The following is an 18039-nucleotide window of genomic DNA, read 5'->3' as shown; positions in this document are numbered from 1 at the left end:
TGTGCGGCGGCTCTTAAACGTGATAATGATGCCATCGGTGGAGGGAGAGGCGGAGATAGTGGCGGCTATGGATGCGGAGAAGGCCTTTGACCGAGTAGCGTGGGAGTACCTCTGGGAAGTGCTGCGTAGGTTTGGGTTCAGGGGAGGGTTTATTAGCTGGGTTAAGCTCCTTTACAGAGCCCCGGTGGAGAGTGTGGTTACGAATCGACGGAGGTCGGAGTATTTTCGGCTGTACCGTGGGACGAGACACGGGTGCCCCCTGTCCCCCCTGTTGTTTGCATTAGCAATTGAACCCCTGGCCATATCATTAAGGGAGTCTAGGAAATGGAGGGGGGTGGTCCGAGGGGGAGAGGAGCATAGAGTGTTGCTTTATGCAGATGACCTGTTGCTGTATGTGGCGGATCCAGTGGAGGGGATGGTGGAGGTCATGCAGACTCTAAGGGAGTTTGGGGATTTTTCGGGCTATAAGCTTAATGTAAGGAAGAGTGAGCTTTTTGTAGTACAGGCAGGGGACCAAGAAAGGGGGATAGGCGATCTACCGCTGAGGAGGGCGGAGGGGAGTTTTCGGTACCTGGGGATCCAGATAGCCAGGAGTTGGGGGGCCCGACATAAACTGAATCTGATGAGACTGGTGGAGCAGATGGAGGAGGACTTCAAAAAATGGGACATGTTACCGCTCTTGCTAGCGGGTAGAGTGCAGTTGGTCAAAATGGTGGTCCTTCCAAGGTTTCTCTTTGTGTTTCAGTGCCTTCCCATCGTGATCACCAAGGCCTTTTTTAAGAGGGTAGGCAGGAGCATTATGGGGTTTGTGTGGGCGAATAAGACCCCGAGGGTAAGGAGCGCAGTAGGGACCAAGGAGGGTTGACGCTACCGAATTTGTGGAGCTACTACTGAGCAGCAAATGTGGCGATGATTCGTAAGTGGGTGATGGAGGGAGAGGGGGCGGCATGGAAGAGGTTGGAGATGGCGTCCTGCAAAGGAACGAGCCTGGGGGCGCTGGTGACGGCACCGCTGCCGCTCTCGCCGTCAAGGTACACCACGAGTCCGGTGGTGGCGGCAACGCTAACGATCTGGGGCCAGTGGAGACAGCACAGGGGTGCAATGGGAGCATCGGTGTGGTCCCCGATCAGGGGTAACCACCGGTTTGTCCCGGGGAGGATGAACGGGGGGTTTCAGAGCTGGCATCGGGCGGGGATTAGAAGAATGGGGGACCTGTTCATTGACGGGACGTCTGCGAGCCTAGGGGCACTAGAGGAGAAGTTTGGGATACCCCTGGGAAATGCTTTCAGATACATGCAGGTGAGGGCGTTTGTGAGGCGGCAGGTGAGGTAATTCCCGTTGCTCCCGGCACAGGAAATTCAAGACAGGGTGATCTCGGGCGTATGGGTGGGAGAGGGCAAGGTGTCGGCAATATACCAGGAGATGAAAGAAGAGGGGGAGGCGTTGGTAGAGGAGCTGAAGGGTAAATTGGAGGAGGAGCTGGGGGAGGGGATTGAGGAGGGGGTATGGGCTGATGCCCTAGGGAGGGTTAATTCTTCCTCCTCGTGTGCCAGGCTTAGCCCGATACAATTTAAGGTGGTTCACAGAGCACACATGACAGGGGCGAGGCTGAGTAGGTTCTTTGGGGTGGAGGACAGATGTGGGAGGTGCTCAGGAAGTCCGGCGAACCATGTCCATATGTTTTGGTCATGCCCGGCACTGGAGGGGTTCTGGAGGGGAGTGGCGGGAACAATATCGAAAGTGGTGAAAGCCCGGGTCAAGCCAAGCTGGGGGCTAGCAATATTTGGAGCAGTGGATGAGCCGGGAGTGCAGGAGGCGAAAGAGGCCAGCATTCTGGCCTTTGCGTCCCTAGTAGCCCGGCGAAGGATCTTGCTAATGTGGAAGGAGGCGAAGCCCCCCAGCGTGGAGGCCTGGATAAATGACATGGCTGGGTTCATTAAGCTGGAGACGATAAAGTTTGCCTTGAGAGGGTCTGCGCAGGGGTTCTGCAGGCGGTGGCAACCGTTCCTAGACTATCTCGCTGAGCGTTAGATGAAGGTCGGTCAGCAGCGGCAACAACCCGGGGGGGGGGGGGGGGGGGGGGGGGGATGTCTCGGGAGGGGGGTGGGGGTCTGCCTGGGGGGTATTTGAGCAAGAGAACACATGAAAGATCTGGAAAGTGTACAAAGCTCTGTGACATATCGTTTTACCATGTTTATATCTTGCTATGTGCGTTATCTTTCTATTTTGTTACGAGGGGGGGGGGTTTGTTTGTAAGGGTGAAAAATTGTGTTCAAAAAACTTCAATAAATATATATTTTTTTAAAAAACTTTCTCCCGAGTAGGGGCCTGTACAGAGTTGAAAAACTTCTGAATTCCCATTTCCGTTGCCCGCTTAGCTTTGCCATTTGTGCGGTCCCTGTAGCCCTCGAGCATTGGCGGCTTGCTTCACCCAATGTATGAGTGAGAGAGAGAGAATCCTCATCACCAGTTTTCTCTTTTGTTACATCTCTGAATGTTCCGCAAAAAAAAAAGTTATGGGGGTGCCCACGCTCTGGATTCTTGCAAACACAATGAGTGGCTTTATTAAGAGGTGTTGCTCATACAATCCAAGATGAAGAACTGAAAGTTTACGCAAAACACTCTATGGACATCGCTACAGATCATGTGATGCTTCACCAGCAGGGATATATTCACTGATACACAGCAAGTGCGTTAGCAGTTTTACCAGGCTTAAAAGTGGATAAATTCCCAGGCCCAGATGAGATGTATCCTCTGCTGCTGTGTGAGGCAAGGGAGGAGATTACAGGGGCTCTGACGTTAATCTTCAAATGTTATCTGGCTACAGTAGAGATGCCAGAGGATTAGAGATCAGCTAGTGTGGTAATTACAGGCCAGAAAAATCTGAAATCAATGGTAGGGAAATTATTAGAAAACATTTTGAGGGAAAGAATTAAAATCCACTTGAAATCAAAGATTAATTAATGATAGCCAGTATGGCTTTGTGAAGGGGAGATCAGGTCTAACAAATTTGATTGAATTTTTCAAGGAGGGAACTAGGTGTATAGATTAGAGTAGTGTGGTTGTTATAGTCTACATGGACTTCAGTAAGGTCCCGCATGGGAGACTGAACAAGAAGGTAAGAGCCTATGGGATTTAGGGCAATTTGGATGCAAAATTGGCAGAGTGGCAGGAGATAGAGTGTGTTAGTTGAGGTTGTTTTTGTGACAAGAAGCCTGTGTCTAGTGGTTTATCACATGCATTGGCACTGGGTCCCTTGCTGTTTGTAGTATACATTAATGATCTAGATGGGAATGGTGGTGTGGTAAATAGTGAGGAGGAAAATTTTAGATTACAGGGCAATATAAACAGGCTGGTCAGGTGGGCAGAACAGTGGCAAATTTAATTTAACCCTAAAAGTAGTCTCCACTTACTAAAAGTAGAGTAACTTACCTCGGGGATTTGCGGCCTAGTCTCCAGAGAGAAGTCTCGGTGGGCGGAGCATCTAACTCGGTGAGTATGAAGTAGTTTACCTCGGGGATTCGTGGCCTAGTCTCCAGAGAGCAGTCTCGGTGGGTGGAGCATCGAACTCGGTGAGTATAAAGTAACTTACCTCGGGCATTCGCTGCCGAGTCTCTGTGAAAATCCCCTAGTCGCCACATTCCGGCACCTGTTCGGGTACACAGAGGGAGAATTCAGAATGTCCAAATTACCTAACAGCACGTCTTTCAGGACTTGTGGGAGGAAACCGGAGCACCCGGAGAAACCCACGCAGACACGGGGAAAACGTGCGTGACCCAAGCCAGGAATCGAACCTGGGACCCTGGTGCTGTGAAGCCATAGTGCTAACCACTATGCTATCGTGCTGCCCAAGGCTATGGGGCAGAAGACAGGAGGGTGGTGCTAGGCCAATTATTCCTTCAGAGGGTCAGCACGGATATGACAGACCAAGTTGCCACCTTTTGTGCTATAAACATTATCTGGTTCTACAACTTTCTGGTCCATAGCTTTATCAAAGTACTACTATAATGAGCTTTAAAACTTTAGATCATGTTAAAATCAATACATTTTTCTCACCTAAAAGTGAGATCTCTCAACAACTTGAATTAACATAATACCTATAACGTAGTCAACTGTCCCGAGGCACAAAGACTTCCGGTGATTGCATGTAGGGATAAATCGCACATGAGATGGCTCCCACCAGGCTACTTGACTTTTGGCCCTTTTTGCCCACTTTATATTTTTGGGCAAACTCACATCTGATCAATGGTGTAAGGTGCCCACCTAAGGGAAAGCCAAGAAAGACTAGGGCAAAAGAAATGGGATAGAAATTCCGAGGCTTCTCAGTGGAGAAAATGGCAGAGGTTCATAGATCATAGAATTTACAATGCAGAAGTAGGCCATTCGGCCCATCGAGTCTGCACCGGCTCTTGGAAAGAGCATCCTACCCAAGGTCAACACCTCCACCCTATCCCCATAACCCAGTAACCCCACCCAACACTAAGGGCAATTTATCATGGCCAATCCACCTAACCTGCACATCTTTGGACTGTGGGAAGAAACCGGAGCACCCGGAGGAAACACACGCACACACGGGGAGGATGTGCAGACTCCAGACAGACAGTTACCCAAGCCGGAATCGAATCTGGGACCCTGGAGCTGTGAAGCAATTGTGCTATCCACAATGCTACCGTGCTGCTCCAGTGACTTTGGCCACTTCAATGGCGGCCGTGAAGCTTGCCGTTGGAATTTAAGAAGCAATGGAGGGTTGTGTTTGAGGACTTTCTAAAGTTGATAAAGGATGCCCTGCCTGCCATTCAGTCAAGGTTAGAAAAGTCCTCCAAAACGGTAAACGTGCATGGCGTAGCGATTATGGGCGTGTGGAGACAGCACTTTTGAAACAGAGCGAACAAATTGCCTCGCTGGAGACTGGGATCGCCCTGATGGCCGGTGAAAGTAAAGCACGGAGGTCAAGGTAGATGATCTGGAAAACCGCTCTAGGAGGCAGACTGTCAGAATCATGGGATTGTCGGAGAGTATGGAAGGCCCAACTCCCACAGAATACTTTTCTAAGATGTTTGGGATGATGTTGGGGGATGGTGGATTCACATCCCCTCCCGAGCGGGATCAAGCTCATCGGACACTGAAGCCCTGAGCCAACGAACCATCATGGGCTGTAGATCATAGAACTTACAGTGCAGAAGGGAGGTCATTTGGCCCATCAAGTCTGCACTGGCCCTTGGAAAGAGCACCCTACATAAGCCCACAACTGCACCCTATCCCCGTAACCCCACCTAACCTTTTGGACATTAAGGGGCAATTTAGCACGGCCAATCCATCTAAACTGCACATCTTTGAACTGTGAGGGGGAACCGGAGCACCTGGAGGAAACCCAGGCAGACATGGGGAGAAAGTGCAAACTCCACACAGACAGCCACCTGAGGCCAGAATTGAACCCGGTCCCTGGAGCTGTGAGGCAGCAGTGCTAACCCCTGTGCCAACTTTATTGTACAGTTCCACAGCTTCCAGGAAAGAACGGGTGCTGAAGTGGGCTAAGGAGCATCGGGACTATAAATGGGAAGGCATGCCATCATGCTTTACCAAGATGTTGTAGTGGAATTGGTAAAGAAGTGGGCAACATTTAACAAGGCCGAAGCTGCTCTGTAGAAGAGTGAAGTTCAGTTTGGGGTGGTGTACCCAGCGCAGCTCCATGTGACTTTTGAAACGAAGGGTTATTATTTTGATGCGTCAGAGGATGCGGATCCCCATGATTAAAAAAAACATGAGCTCGGTTAGAGTTGATTGTGTTTTTGCAACGCTCTAATAAATCCAAATCTGAAAATTCTGATCCGCTGCCGGATTTGTCAATTGGCAATTTGTCACTTTCTAGATTTATCATTTTCAAGTTGTTCTATTTTGTGAGCACACAAGAAATCCTCAACTCTGTATTTGTTCTAATTCTAAGATTCTGGGAACTAGCACCAAACAAATGAATGTATGCATGCAACAGTCTTAATTTTCTGATGGTCAGAATAGTCACAATCACCAAGACTAAAGAGTAAAATGCATCTACATTTATGACATGTTAGGGAAGATTTTCAAATGACAACTATCCAGCTTTAGGTCACTGTTCTTTCTTGTGTCTTCTATTCAGTGCTACTTCCCTTCCCAACTAATAAAATGAAGAGTTTTACAGGTTTACCAATTTCTTTGAACTTCACTAACCAAAACAAATCCGAGGTACTTTGAGCAGACTTCCGTTAAGGATTATGGAAGAAAAATTTCACTTGATGTCAATATTAGGGTTTAAAAATTACTTCTTCCCACACCCCCCTCCCTAATATAGTTGATATTACAGAATTTTTAGGATGCTTCCTGCCCCGCCATTCCCAACACCTCCAAATAAGGAGGGGATGCTTGTTCAATTTGTTACCTGATCCTTTTCTTCCTTTGCCATTCCCTCCTCTTTTGTTAACCACAGGAAGTTCTATTTCCTCTTGTGGCATTTGTGACACCTTCTGCAGAAAAAGCTTCTCCAATGTTTGTGCCATTACAACTATGTCATCCCCTGGCTATAAACAGACAATAGTTATATCTTTCATCAACATAACACAAGAAACACTCAGAAATTTGTAAAAGGTGTAACAACATACCCGATTATACACATAACAGTTGGTAAACATTGTATTTATGTCTTGTATACACTCCATAGCTTTACAGTAGAATTTGTTTTCCAAGCGCTTTTTGATTGTACCCAAATCCATTGGGTTCTTTGTTATCTGATAATAATCCTGTGAAAAAAGAAACCAGGCCACCGGGCTTAGGAACAGCATGAAGTCTATGATGTAGCTGAGAAAAATAAACTGATTTCCCAACTTGTTACTAACTTTAAATACACAATTCTTTGATTTAAGTGATTAATATAAATTGTTTCTGAAAAAAAATACACTGTTAAAATTACCCCAGACATGCCAATGAGCAAATGCCTTTCCCTTCCTGAGTTTTGATGCTTATTAACAGGTGTTTGAATAGAAGAGAATTACTGGATAAACAGAATGCAGTACACATAGATATGCTGAAGACAGTCAATGTGGCATCTGAAGCATACAAGCTAAAATTCAGGAATGTGGTATGAGGAACTATAACAGCATGGATCGAAAGTTGATCGACCCTAAATATATGGTTTCTATTAATCAATGGGCACTGCTGATATATTAGAAGGGCTGGAAGTGGTATGGCTGGATTTATTTTTGGACTTGGAATATATAGATGATTTTCACTTGATGAACATTATGAAGTACAATCTTAGGGCAGCGCGGTGCCGCAGTGGTTAGCACTGCTGCCAAATGACGCTGAGGACCCGAGTTCGATCCCAGCCCCGGGAAAGTGTCCGTGTGGAGTTTGCACATTCTCCCCGTGTCTGCGTGGGCTTCACCCCCACAATCCAAAAGATGTGCAAGGTAGGTGGATTGGCCACGCTATATTGCCCCTTCCAAAGTACAATCTTGGAATTTGCTGATAATACAAAAGTTGGGGCTGAGCTGGCAAACAACAAGATGACTGGAAAATAATTTGAAAAACAAAGAGGTGGAAGAGCCATTTCATATGGATATGGTTAAAGTATACCTGGCGCAAGGAAAACAAGGATAATACTCAATTGAAAGTTAAAGGGAATTTGGGATTCAAATTCCTGAAAGTGCAGGCAGATAAAGACAACAGTGGTCAACAGCTTTGGGGGTTTATAGGTTATATTCTACACAAGAGAAAACCAGGGTGATAAGTTTGTGCAAAACAATGGTTGAACTGCAGAACACTGTATATTGATTTTGGTAGTAATTCTGAGGCCCAAATTGATAAACCAGAGAACCCAAGTTCAAATCCCACAATGGCAGTTTGAGAACTTCATAGTTCAGTTTTGAAAGAAAACACCGGAAATAAAAAGTTGGTATTAATCATTAAACCATCTGATTATCAGAAAAATCTCAACTGCTACACAAATGTCCTTTTGAAATGGAACCTGCTGTTCTTACTCGGTCTGGTGTGGGAGTGCCTTGTGTCCACACCAACATAAATTATCTCTAAACACCATTGCAGTAATTCAAGGCCACAACTATCTTCTCAGGAAAATTAGGAATGGGTAATAAATGTCTTTACCAGCAACATTCACACCAAGAATAATTTATATATATATATATATATATATATATGTTTATAAAGCTACTAAACCACAGAGACATATTACAAATTGTCTAGGAGTTTTAAAAAATTTATATTTTCACTGACGCGGCGTCACTGGCAAGGCCAACATTCATTTCCCATTCCCAATTGCCCAGAAACTGAGTGCCTTACTAGGCCATTTCAGGTGGCAGTTACGAGTCTGGAGTCACATGGAGGCCAGACAAGGGATACAGGTTTCCTCTTTAGTGAACCAGATAGGTTTTTACAACAAACAATGAATGATAGCTTCATGGTCACCATTACTGAGACTATCTTTCAATTCTAGATTTTATTATTTGAATTTAAATTGGTGGGATTTGAACCCATGCCTCCAGAGCATTAGCCTGGACATCTGGATTCAAGTCCAGTGACTTTATCCATACACCACCCTCCCCCCATGCTAAGCGTTAGAATGGAGAGTTACAAGGGGAGATTTCAAATAGTGGGACTATTGTTACTGAATCAGAGGAAGATTTAAAAATAGATCCAGGTGAAGGTATGTTTTTAAAAAAGAGAGAGCTTTGATAGAGTACATCGGGAAAGACCATATTTCCTGGTTGACGGGCCAATGACAAGCGGTCAATTCAAAATAACCACACATCACTCTTCGTGACTAGGAGAAATTTCTGCAGTTACATGAATGGAGGGGGGGGAAATATAGATTCATTTTAGATTATTCAAACAAAGGGCTGAATGGTCTCCTTCATGCCGGAAATGTTTAGGTTCCCAAACTTTTCCAAAGATAGACGAACATTGTGGTCAACAACCAGATTTGGGATGTCTATTCTCACTGGGCTACACAGTAATCAACTGCATCTTCTCAGAAAAATACTTCACCTCAAGTGCACATTCCCTCCACCAAAGATGAGACTTAGCAATAATGGACAATAATCAAAAAGCACAGCCCAGATTAGCTTCGCTGAAAATCATCATCATCCAAATGCAAAGTTCTTATGCATACATATTGTACTACTACAGGTCGAGCATCCTTTATCCGTAAATCCGAACACATCCAAAAGCCGCAATTCTTTTGAACCTCATCCACCTTTAGCATGGGAAGTCTGGTTGTTTGCCTGCACTGCATACTTTGCAATTTTTGTGGTGAATATTTTTTTTAAAATTCATTTACGAGATGTGGGTGGTGCTGTTTAGTCCAACAGTAATTGCCCATCCTTAGCTGCCCTTCAGAAGGTGGTGGTAAGTTGCCTCCTTGAACCGCTGCAGCCCTGGAGGTGTCGGTACACCCACTGTGCTGAGGGAATCCAGGATGTTGCTCCAACAACAATGAAAGTACGCCAATATATTTCCAATCAGGGTAATGAGTGACTTGGAGGGGAACCTCCAGGTGGTGGGGTTCCCATGTATCTGCAGCTCTTGTCCTTCTAGATGGTAGTGGTCGTGGGTTTGGAAGGTGCTCTCTAAGGAACTTTGGTGAGGTTTGCAGTGCATCTTGTAGATGATACACATGGCTGCCACTGTTCATCGGTGGTTGAGGGTTCGAATGTTTGTGGAAGGGGGAGCAATCAAGCGGGATGCTTTATCCTGGATGGTGTCGAGCTTCTTGAATGTTGTTGGAGCTGCACTTATCTAGGCAAGTCAAAATAAATTACTATAGGTACCCTGTATTTATTATTCAGTGATACAACTTACTTTCTAGCCTTTTTATTTATTTTAGACTATAGTTAGCCTAGGCTATTATAATATGTTTACATGTAGTACCTGAAAAAACAAAATTATCTGAAAAATGAAATGCAATTGGCCCCGATTGTTTCGGATAAAGGATACTCAACCTTTATATTATCAATTGCTGCCATTGTTCCTTATGCTTCTGTAACAATGTCTTCTAGTGTGAACATCTCAAAAATGTCAGTTCCAATTTCACATCAGATTTATAAGGTGGCTCTGCATTGTAGTTTGCCAATTACTGCTGCTAAAAAATCCACGGCAATGTAATTGAATACAGCACTATATATTTCAACCAGTTAAGATATAATTCTTACAGGCAAGTTTAGTTTTACAGCATCAACAGGTTGTTGGAATGGCCAAGCAAAATGGTGCTTCCACAGAGCTTTAACCACCACTTTCTCCAAATACTGCAGCTGATTTGTCACGCATCTGGGTTTTTTTGGATTGCGATATTCTGGTGGCTGTGGATTCACAATCGTATGTTCTTGGTTGGGTCTTTTATCCAGAGTCGATGTCATTTTGAACTTCAAAAGTTCTTGTGCTCAACCAACAGGTTTTCAAACCTCCCTTCAATGTTGCTGCCAGATCATTAATCTTATCCTTGTTTCACGGTAGAATCATGATAGAATCTGTTAATTAAAAACAATACACTTTAGAAAACACATCTTTTTTTACTTTAAGTTATGTAATACATCTTTGACTTTGCCTATTAAAAAATGCATTAAGAAATGTAATTGGATGCAAAACAGACCCAAGCATAAGATTCAATTTAGGCCAATGAAAATGGGGAGATACAACTGACGGAGCTATCTTAGTATTGTCCCATCTTGGCACCTGACATTACGCCATACTTTTAAAGTGAGATTTTACAAGGGCTGCAAAGGAGAGTTTGATACAGATGAATGATAAAGACATCCAGAAGTAAATTAGCTCCATCCAAGGATGCAATAGAAAAGGAGAAAAGTGCAGACATGCATGATACTGGAAATAAGCAACATAAAAGACCATTTTTCTTTGCTTAACAGTTTAAATCCAATATAGAAAGTATCTACCATTTTGGGTTAAAAAAAATTGTATTCACTGATCAAGGCGCACAAGATATTAGTTTCTTCAAAGTAAAAGCTAGAAAAGCTAGGATAAAATAGAAAATGCTGGAAACACCCAAAAGTTAAGCCATATTTGAGGAGAGATAAACAGGAGTTACTGTTTCAGGATGATGACGTTTTGATTTTCAGCATCTGCAGCATTTTACATTTGCATGAGAAAGCCGGGTTTCTTCTCAAGAGTGGAAAAGAATAAAAATAGTGTTCAACATAATTTATCCTGTGAAAAATCTTCATAAAGAGAAACTCCTTCAGGTGAATCGATGATTAAGGGACAGAAGATAATGCGAAATGTAGGAAATATTTATGAAGATTGTATTATATCTGTTGCAGTAATGTTATTAAAAGTCTGGTTTGATGTATATCTAGCTGTTGCAGTAATATTTTTTAAAGTCCTGGTTTAACATACAGGCAGGCGGTGTGGCTGCAAAATGTGCAATTAAGATGTCGTAAAAGTGAGAGCATCATTCATTTCAACAAGGTATCGGTTTACAAAGAGAGGCCTAAAGGAATTTTGTGATTATTTCTTGAGATTCAGGGGAAGCACGGTGGCACAGTGGTTAGCACTGCTGCCTCACGGCACCGAGGACCCAGGTTTGATCGCGGCCCTGGGTCACTGTCCATGTGGAGTTTGCACATTCTCCTCATGTCTGCGTGGGTCTCACCCCCACAAATCCAAAGGTGTGCAGGGTAGGTGAATTGGCCGTGCTAAATTGCCCCTTAAATGAAAAACAAATAATTGGGTACTCTAAATTTATTTTTAAAAATTATTTCTTGAGATTCCCTGGAGTGGAACTAATTTAAGACTGTGTGTGTAGATTTAGGTAAGCAGGTCATGGGATCCGAGTGGGATGAAGATGATGTAATTAATGGGAGGAGCCAGGTCTGTAGCAGGTAGTTTTGTTTGTCATCTGCTAGGAGCTTTCAATAATAATAATCTTTATTGTCACAAGTAGGCTTACATTAACACTGCAATGAAGTTACTCTGAAAAGACATAAGTCACCACATTCCGGCGCCTGTTTGGGTACAGAGGGAGAATTCAGAATGTCCAAATTACCTAACAGCACATCTTTCAGGACTTGTGGGAGGAAACAGGAGAACCCGGAGGAAACCCACACAGACAAAGGGAGAACGTGCAGACTCCACACAGACAGTGACCCAAGCAGGAATCGAACTTGGGACCCTGGAGCGTGAAGCAACAGTGTTAGCCACTGTGCTACCGTGCCGCTTTTAGCTGAGCTTCAGCTTTTGCCAAAGGCAATTAGGTTAAGCAGCAGTCTGGCACAGACAGAAGGATCTGCCAGGCTGTTTCCTGAAAGGATCTCTCTCTCGCTCGCTCTTCCAGCAGGATTTTCAAGAAATCTCTATACAAGTGTACAGCACTATTTGTAAGTAGCTTTTGACCCGTGATGGGCTTTGCTTAATTGGAGATGGAGAAGGAATATGTTCGTAGCAAAATAGGTTTCCTTTTATATTATAAATTTTTTAACGGTTAATTGTAAGCTATTTTCTGTGGTGTTAATATGTTTAATCCTGTGTTAAGAATAAAGTTTGTTTTCCACATTGCCGGGTAGATGCCAGTGTTGTAGCTGTACTTGAACAGCGTGGTTAGGGCTGCGGCAAGTTCTGGTGCACAAGTCTTCAGTACTATTGCCGGAATATTGTCAGGGCCCTTGTCTCCACACATGACAGCATCACTTCTACCGATACTGTCATGGACAGCTGCATCTGCAACAGGCAAGTTGGGGAGGACGAGGTCAAGTATGTTTTTCCCTCGTTGATTCCCTCACCACCTGCTGCAGTCCCAGTCTAGCAGCTATGTCCTTTAAGACTTGGCCAGCTCGGTCTGTGATGGTAATACCAAGTCACTCTTGGTGATGGACATTGAAGTCCCCCATTCAGAGCACATTCTGCGCCCTTGCCACCCTCAGTGCCTCCTCCAAGTGGTGTTCAACATGGAGGAGGAGTACGGATTTATCAGCTGATGGTGGCCGGTACATGGTAATCAGCAGGAGGTTTCCTTGCCCATGTTTAACCTGAAGCCATGAGACTTCATGAGGGTCCAGAGTCGATGTTGAGGACTCCCAGGGAAACCCCGTGTTGGACCTTAGAAATAAAGGGGGAGGGATATTATATATGTGGGTTAGTGTAGTTGTGTGCAATGTCTCTTTAAGAACCGAGTCACATATGTGCGACATCATCGGCTACTTGGCAGGGCATTTGCCCTTAATCTAGTACCAGCCTTTGTACAGTGAAGACCTATTTAATAAAGCTCTGTTAATGTTGCTTTCAACCCACAGGCATCTGCAATTTGTTTCTTTTGTACTGTTAGTCTAAGGATGCAACAAATGTCATATAGTAGGTGTAGACCAGTGTAAATTAGGACTGGGAATCAATAAAGGCTCTGTAAGGTATCCAACAAATCAGCATGCATCAGTTTTATCAACCATTTCAGATGGATTTTGGATTCAAGAACAAGGCCATTTTCCAGAATAGTCTAAAATTCAACATCACACTTCGTTAGAATGGTTAAACAGTGGAGTTTTCCAATGTGCTAAATATGGTTAAGCCAAATATAAAAGCTTTGTAATATGGTGTACAGCGCCAAACTCATGCAAGCAGTTGACTACAAAGCCATAACTTAACTTGAAGAAACAAAATCACCAACACTTGTCACTGGACTCTCGCTGCGGTTTTGTAAGGAAGGTAGTTAAATTTGAATATGAACATCTCAAATCAAAGTGGATGCACATGTGTGTCAGTGGGTAGGCATTGAAGAAATATATTGAAGCCAAATCTATCAGTTTGTGGATTCAATGGGTCACTTCATACTAAATAGGGAGGTCAATTAACTCATGTGAAAGATCGTCAAGCTGTTTTCCATTCATGAAGACAGCAGATGGATTCTTCTGAGATTTAAACCCTTTTTTTAATGATGGAGAGGGTGGCGCATCAAGAAATGGGACTATTTATTGATGGGCCAACTGACAAATTGCCAAACTGGGCGGTAGGAGAAAAAGAGGAGATAAAAAAGCCCCTAAAATATACATCAATATAGCACCTTCCATAACCTCACAACCATTCCGAAGCATTTTACAGACAGCGAAGTACTTTTGAAATGCAATCACTGATTATGTTGTAGGAAACACGGCAGCCAATTTTGCATACAATAAGCATTCACCATAAGCAACTGGATAATGATCAGATATTGCTTTAATGATGCGGATTGTGGTATAAATATTGATAAAACACTCAGATTAACTCCCCCCACACCTTGAAATATTGCCATGGGATTTTTATGACCACCTGAAAATGCAGATGGAACTTACGGTTAAACACCTCTGCCAAAAGATGGTGCCTCCAATAGTGCAGCATTCCAAAAGTACAACATTAGAATGCAGCCTTGATTTGTGCGCTGAAACCTCTGGAGGCACTCGAGCCCGCAATCTTTTGATTCAATAGGCAAGTGCCACCAACTGAGCATTGGTTGACAAAGGAACAGGTCAGGCAGTATCTGTGGAGAGAAACAGAAATAACATTTGGATCGAAATGTTCTGCAGAAGGATCATTAGGTCCGAAACGTTAACTCTGTTTCTCTCCACAGATGCTGCCGGACCTTATCCAGCATAGAACATAGTGCAAAAAGAGGCCATTCGGCCCATCAAGTCTGCACCGACCTACTTAAGCAATTTTCTGTTTTTATTTTAAATTTCCAGCATCTGCAGTATTTTATTTTTAATATGAAAAGTCAAATCAGTTAGGCCTAGGAGAGGTGCCTGGCCAGATGAGCAAATAATTGGTCATTTTAAACCCACACAGTCAACAAGTTCAAAGAAATGAGACTGATAAAAAAAAAGGAGGCATATTTTATTTATTTTTCTTGCTATCTGGGAGGGATGTTTAGTTGAGATTTAATTTAGTTGTTATTTTGCATGTTTACTTGCATGTCTGTAAAACAAAGCAGTATAACAGAAGGCACTTGCAATCCACCAACTAAAGATTGAAGTACAAACAAGGGAACACGTGAAAGACAATAAAAACAGTTTTGATCACAAGAACGTAGTTTTACATCCCAAGGGCATTATAGTGCATAATTGGAGATTGGCCGTACGACAGCATAGCTACCCCACCATAAGGAATATCAAAACGTAGACCTCAAATTTATAGCATCAGCTCACATGAAGAAAGTCTGGTAATATTCACCTTGGAAAGAATGGTATAACCAGGTCAAACAATTTACAACGTTTTATAGAAATTGTCTAATATTAAGACAAAACTAGTTAGGGTAGATTTCAATCCAAGATGGATTTTGTCTTTGCATCCTCTCTATCGATGGAACTGTGAAGCAACTGTGCTATCGTGCAGCCCACACCTCCGATACAACAGAGAAAGCATGTGAACATGTGATTTGTTATGTGGACTAATTAAACACCCTTTCTTGCATATTAAGCCCATACATTAGTAGACTGAACTCCCAATTTTCCCTGCAAGGATCCAGATCCATCAACAAGTAATTTGAGGATGTTCTGCTGGCTAGGTTAATGATGCATGTGTTCAATGTGTGGCATGAGCAGAATCTTTTTGCCATTTCGACTTAGTACACAAAAGTTCATGCTTATTGGGTAATTTTCTTTCAAAGGAAGAAAAAGGCATCATGTGAAGCACTGGTTTCTTAAAATGTGTGACAAACTTAGCACTTGACAAAAAATGTAGCATTAGTTTAAGCATTTTCAACACTACTCATTCTCACAGCAACAGGGCAGTTTGCATGGGCAAAGCCACACAATCCGAGTAGGAAATTAACACTGCAGCATTAACAATTTTCCTTTTTAACATACATATAGTATGTTACATACATATAGTATGTTACATACAGTGAGATGCATACAGTGCCCCTACAGTCTCTCAATCACTCCTTTGGATTTGAAAAAGAAAACTGAGCATAATAACTCTGTAAGAAGTCTTACAACACCAGGAGTTTTACAACACCAGGTTAAAGTCCAACAGGTTTGTTTCAAACACTAGCGAAATCCTACCAACTATCCTGGCTTGAGACAATTCATACCTCTTTAACCTGGGGTTACCCCTATCTCTGGATCTGTGTACACTTAATTAACTGCAAATGCTCGCATTCAAAGCATTGTCTTGAATTTGTCTATATATATGTTTCTGGAACATACCTCTTCATTCACCTGAGGAAGGAGCAGTGCTCCGAAAGCTAGTGTTTGAAACAAACCTGTTGGACTTTAACCTGGTGTTGTAAGATAAACTACAGAACATCTAGTTTAAATGATTTAATATGAAACAACTGCGTGATAGATAACTAAGATAAATAATAAACTACTAACACTAATTAACTATTGTGGACCTACTGCATAATATGTCTATCCGCTAGCACGGCCTACTCCCAAATCCTCAGCCACAGGGTCATGTGGTTGGTTAACATTGCCACCCAGTGGTCGGAGGTGCATAATATCATGTACAAACTTGCTTTATATATATCATCACAACAAGTAGAAAAGTCAGGTGGGGGGCTTCAGTAACAAGCAATATGCCACCATCAGCCAAGACATTAATATAATCATCCACAATAAGCTAATAGGCACCAAGTGTCTCAGGGACACACAAAATCTGTTTATATTCCAAATATAATGGACACCCGATCCTTATTGGAGCTATAATGTGGAGATTTCCTGTCGCCAGACAAAACTTATGGTGTTGTCAACTGACACCCCAAGAAAGTCACTGTTCAGAAACTTCAGCAGCTGTGTAAAGGGCTTAACGTTCACTGACAACATTTTTTACCTTTCCATCTAGCGTAAGAATGTTCCCTGTTGGATTTTCCAATGTTAAATACATTGGTGAATGGAGGTCATGCTGGGGATATGCTATCAATAACAGCATCAATTTATTTTCCATCTCTTTTCTGTTAGCCCCGCATCATTTAAAATTGAATAAAAATAGAAGTAGGTTGGGGCCAGTTTATATGCTACATTTTTAGAATGAATATTTATATTAGGTCAACTCAGGACCTTGATGCTTCTTAATGCTTTCCGTAGTCAATTTCTTTAGCTCAAATTAAATTTTGAAGTCTACTCAGAAACCTGACAACTTTATGAAACCACATGCACTTATGAAACAGAACACATTTGATTGCAACTGACTTGTATTAATATCAACTGTCCCATGATTCAGGGATGCCACCTGTCAGACATGACTGACACACCATTAACAGATTTGCTTTACTATTCAGATTTGCTTTACCCCAAGAAAACGGGCAGCAATATAGCTGACTCAAGTGTAAAAACTAAACTTGCAAACTCATAGAAGAAAATTATTGCGTTTTGTTGGAATCAAATTCTAGCCCTTGCAGAAAATACTTTCCATCATTCGGAATGAATCAGTGAACTACAATGTTGCATCAACTTAAGACATTACAGGGCAGCACGGTGGTGCAAGTGGTTAGCATGGTTGCCTCACGGCACCAAGGTCCCAGGTTCGATCCCGGCTCTGGGTCACTGTCCGTGTGGAGTTTGCACATTCTCCCCGTGTTTGCGTGGGTTTCATCCCCACAACCCAAAAGATGTGCAGGATAGGTGGATTGGTGACGCTAAATTGCCCCTCAATGGGAAAAAAGGAATTGGATACTCTAAATTTAAATTTTTAAAAAACTTAAGACCATTACTGCTCTGGAGAGAGTGCAGAAGAGGTTTACAAGAATGTTGCCAGGGCTAGAAAAGTGTAGCTATGAGGAGAGATTGGATAGGTTGAGGTTATTTTCTTTTGACCAAAGAAGGCTGAGGTTTAACTTGATTGAGGGGTACAAAATTATGAGGGTGAAGATATTATGAGTGGACACGATAAAATTGTTTCTCTTGGCAAAGAATTCTAGAACCAGGGGATAGGTGGCAAAAGGTGTAGAGAGAAAATGAGGAACGTTTTTTAAGCAGAGGGTAGTGGGAATTTGCTGCCCAAGTTGGTGGTGGAGGCAGAGTCCCTAAACTCTTTTAAAAAGTGGTACCTTAAGTGCTGTAAGCTACAGGCCTTTGGCCG

At 43.0% G+C, this 18039-nt stretch overlaps 1 protein-coding gene across 1 annotated transcript in view; it reads right to left on the bottom strand.

Moving 5' to 3' along the window:
- LOC140427243 (bromodomain-containing protein 3-like) overlaps positions 1-14493 on the bottom strand; it is a 129091-nt gene extending 114598 nt beyond the window's left edge. Inside the window, 4 exon segments of the mRNA XM_072512844.1 lie at positions 6413-6551; positions 6633-6770; positions 10197-10511; positions 14316-14493. Of these exon segments, the coding sequence (XP_072368945.1) occupies positions 6413-6551; positions 6633-6770; positions 10197-10400 (481 nt within the window). The 5' untranslated portion in view covers positions 10401-10511; positions 14316-14493.
- Between the last annotated feature and the right edge of the window lie 3546 nt (positions 14494-18039).

This window comes from Scyliorhinus torazame, chromosome 7 (genome assembly GCF_047496885.1).
Source record: "Scyliorhinus torazame isolate Kashiwa2021f chromosome 7, sScyTor2.1, whole genome shotgun sequence".
In the NCBI taxonomy this organism is placed as follows: domain Eukaryota; kingdom Metazoa; phylum Chordata; class Chondrichthyes; order Carcharhiniformes; family Scyliorhinidae; genus Scyliorhinus; species Scyliorhinus torazame.
Note: the sequence above shows the minus strand (reverse complement) of the source record. Positions and strands in the feature narration are given on the sequence as shown.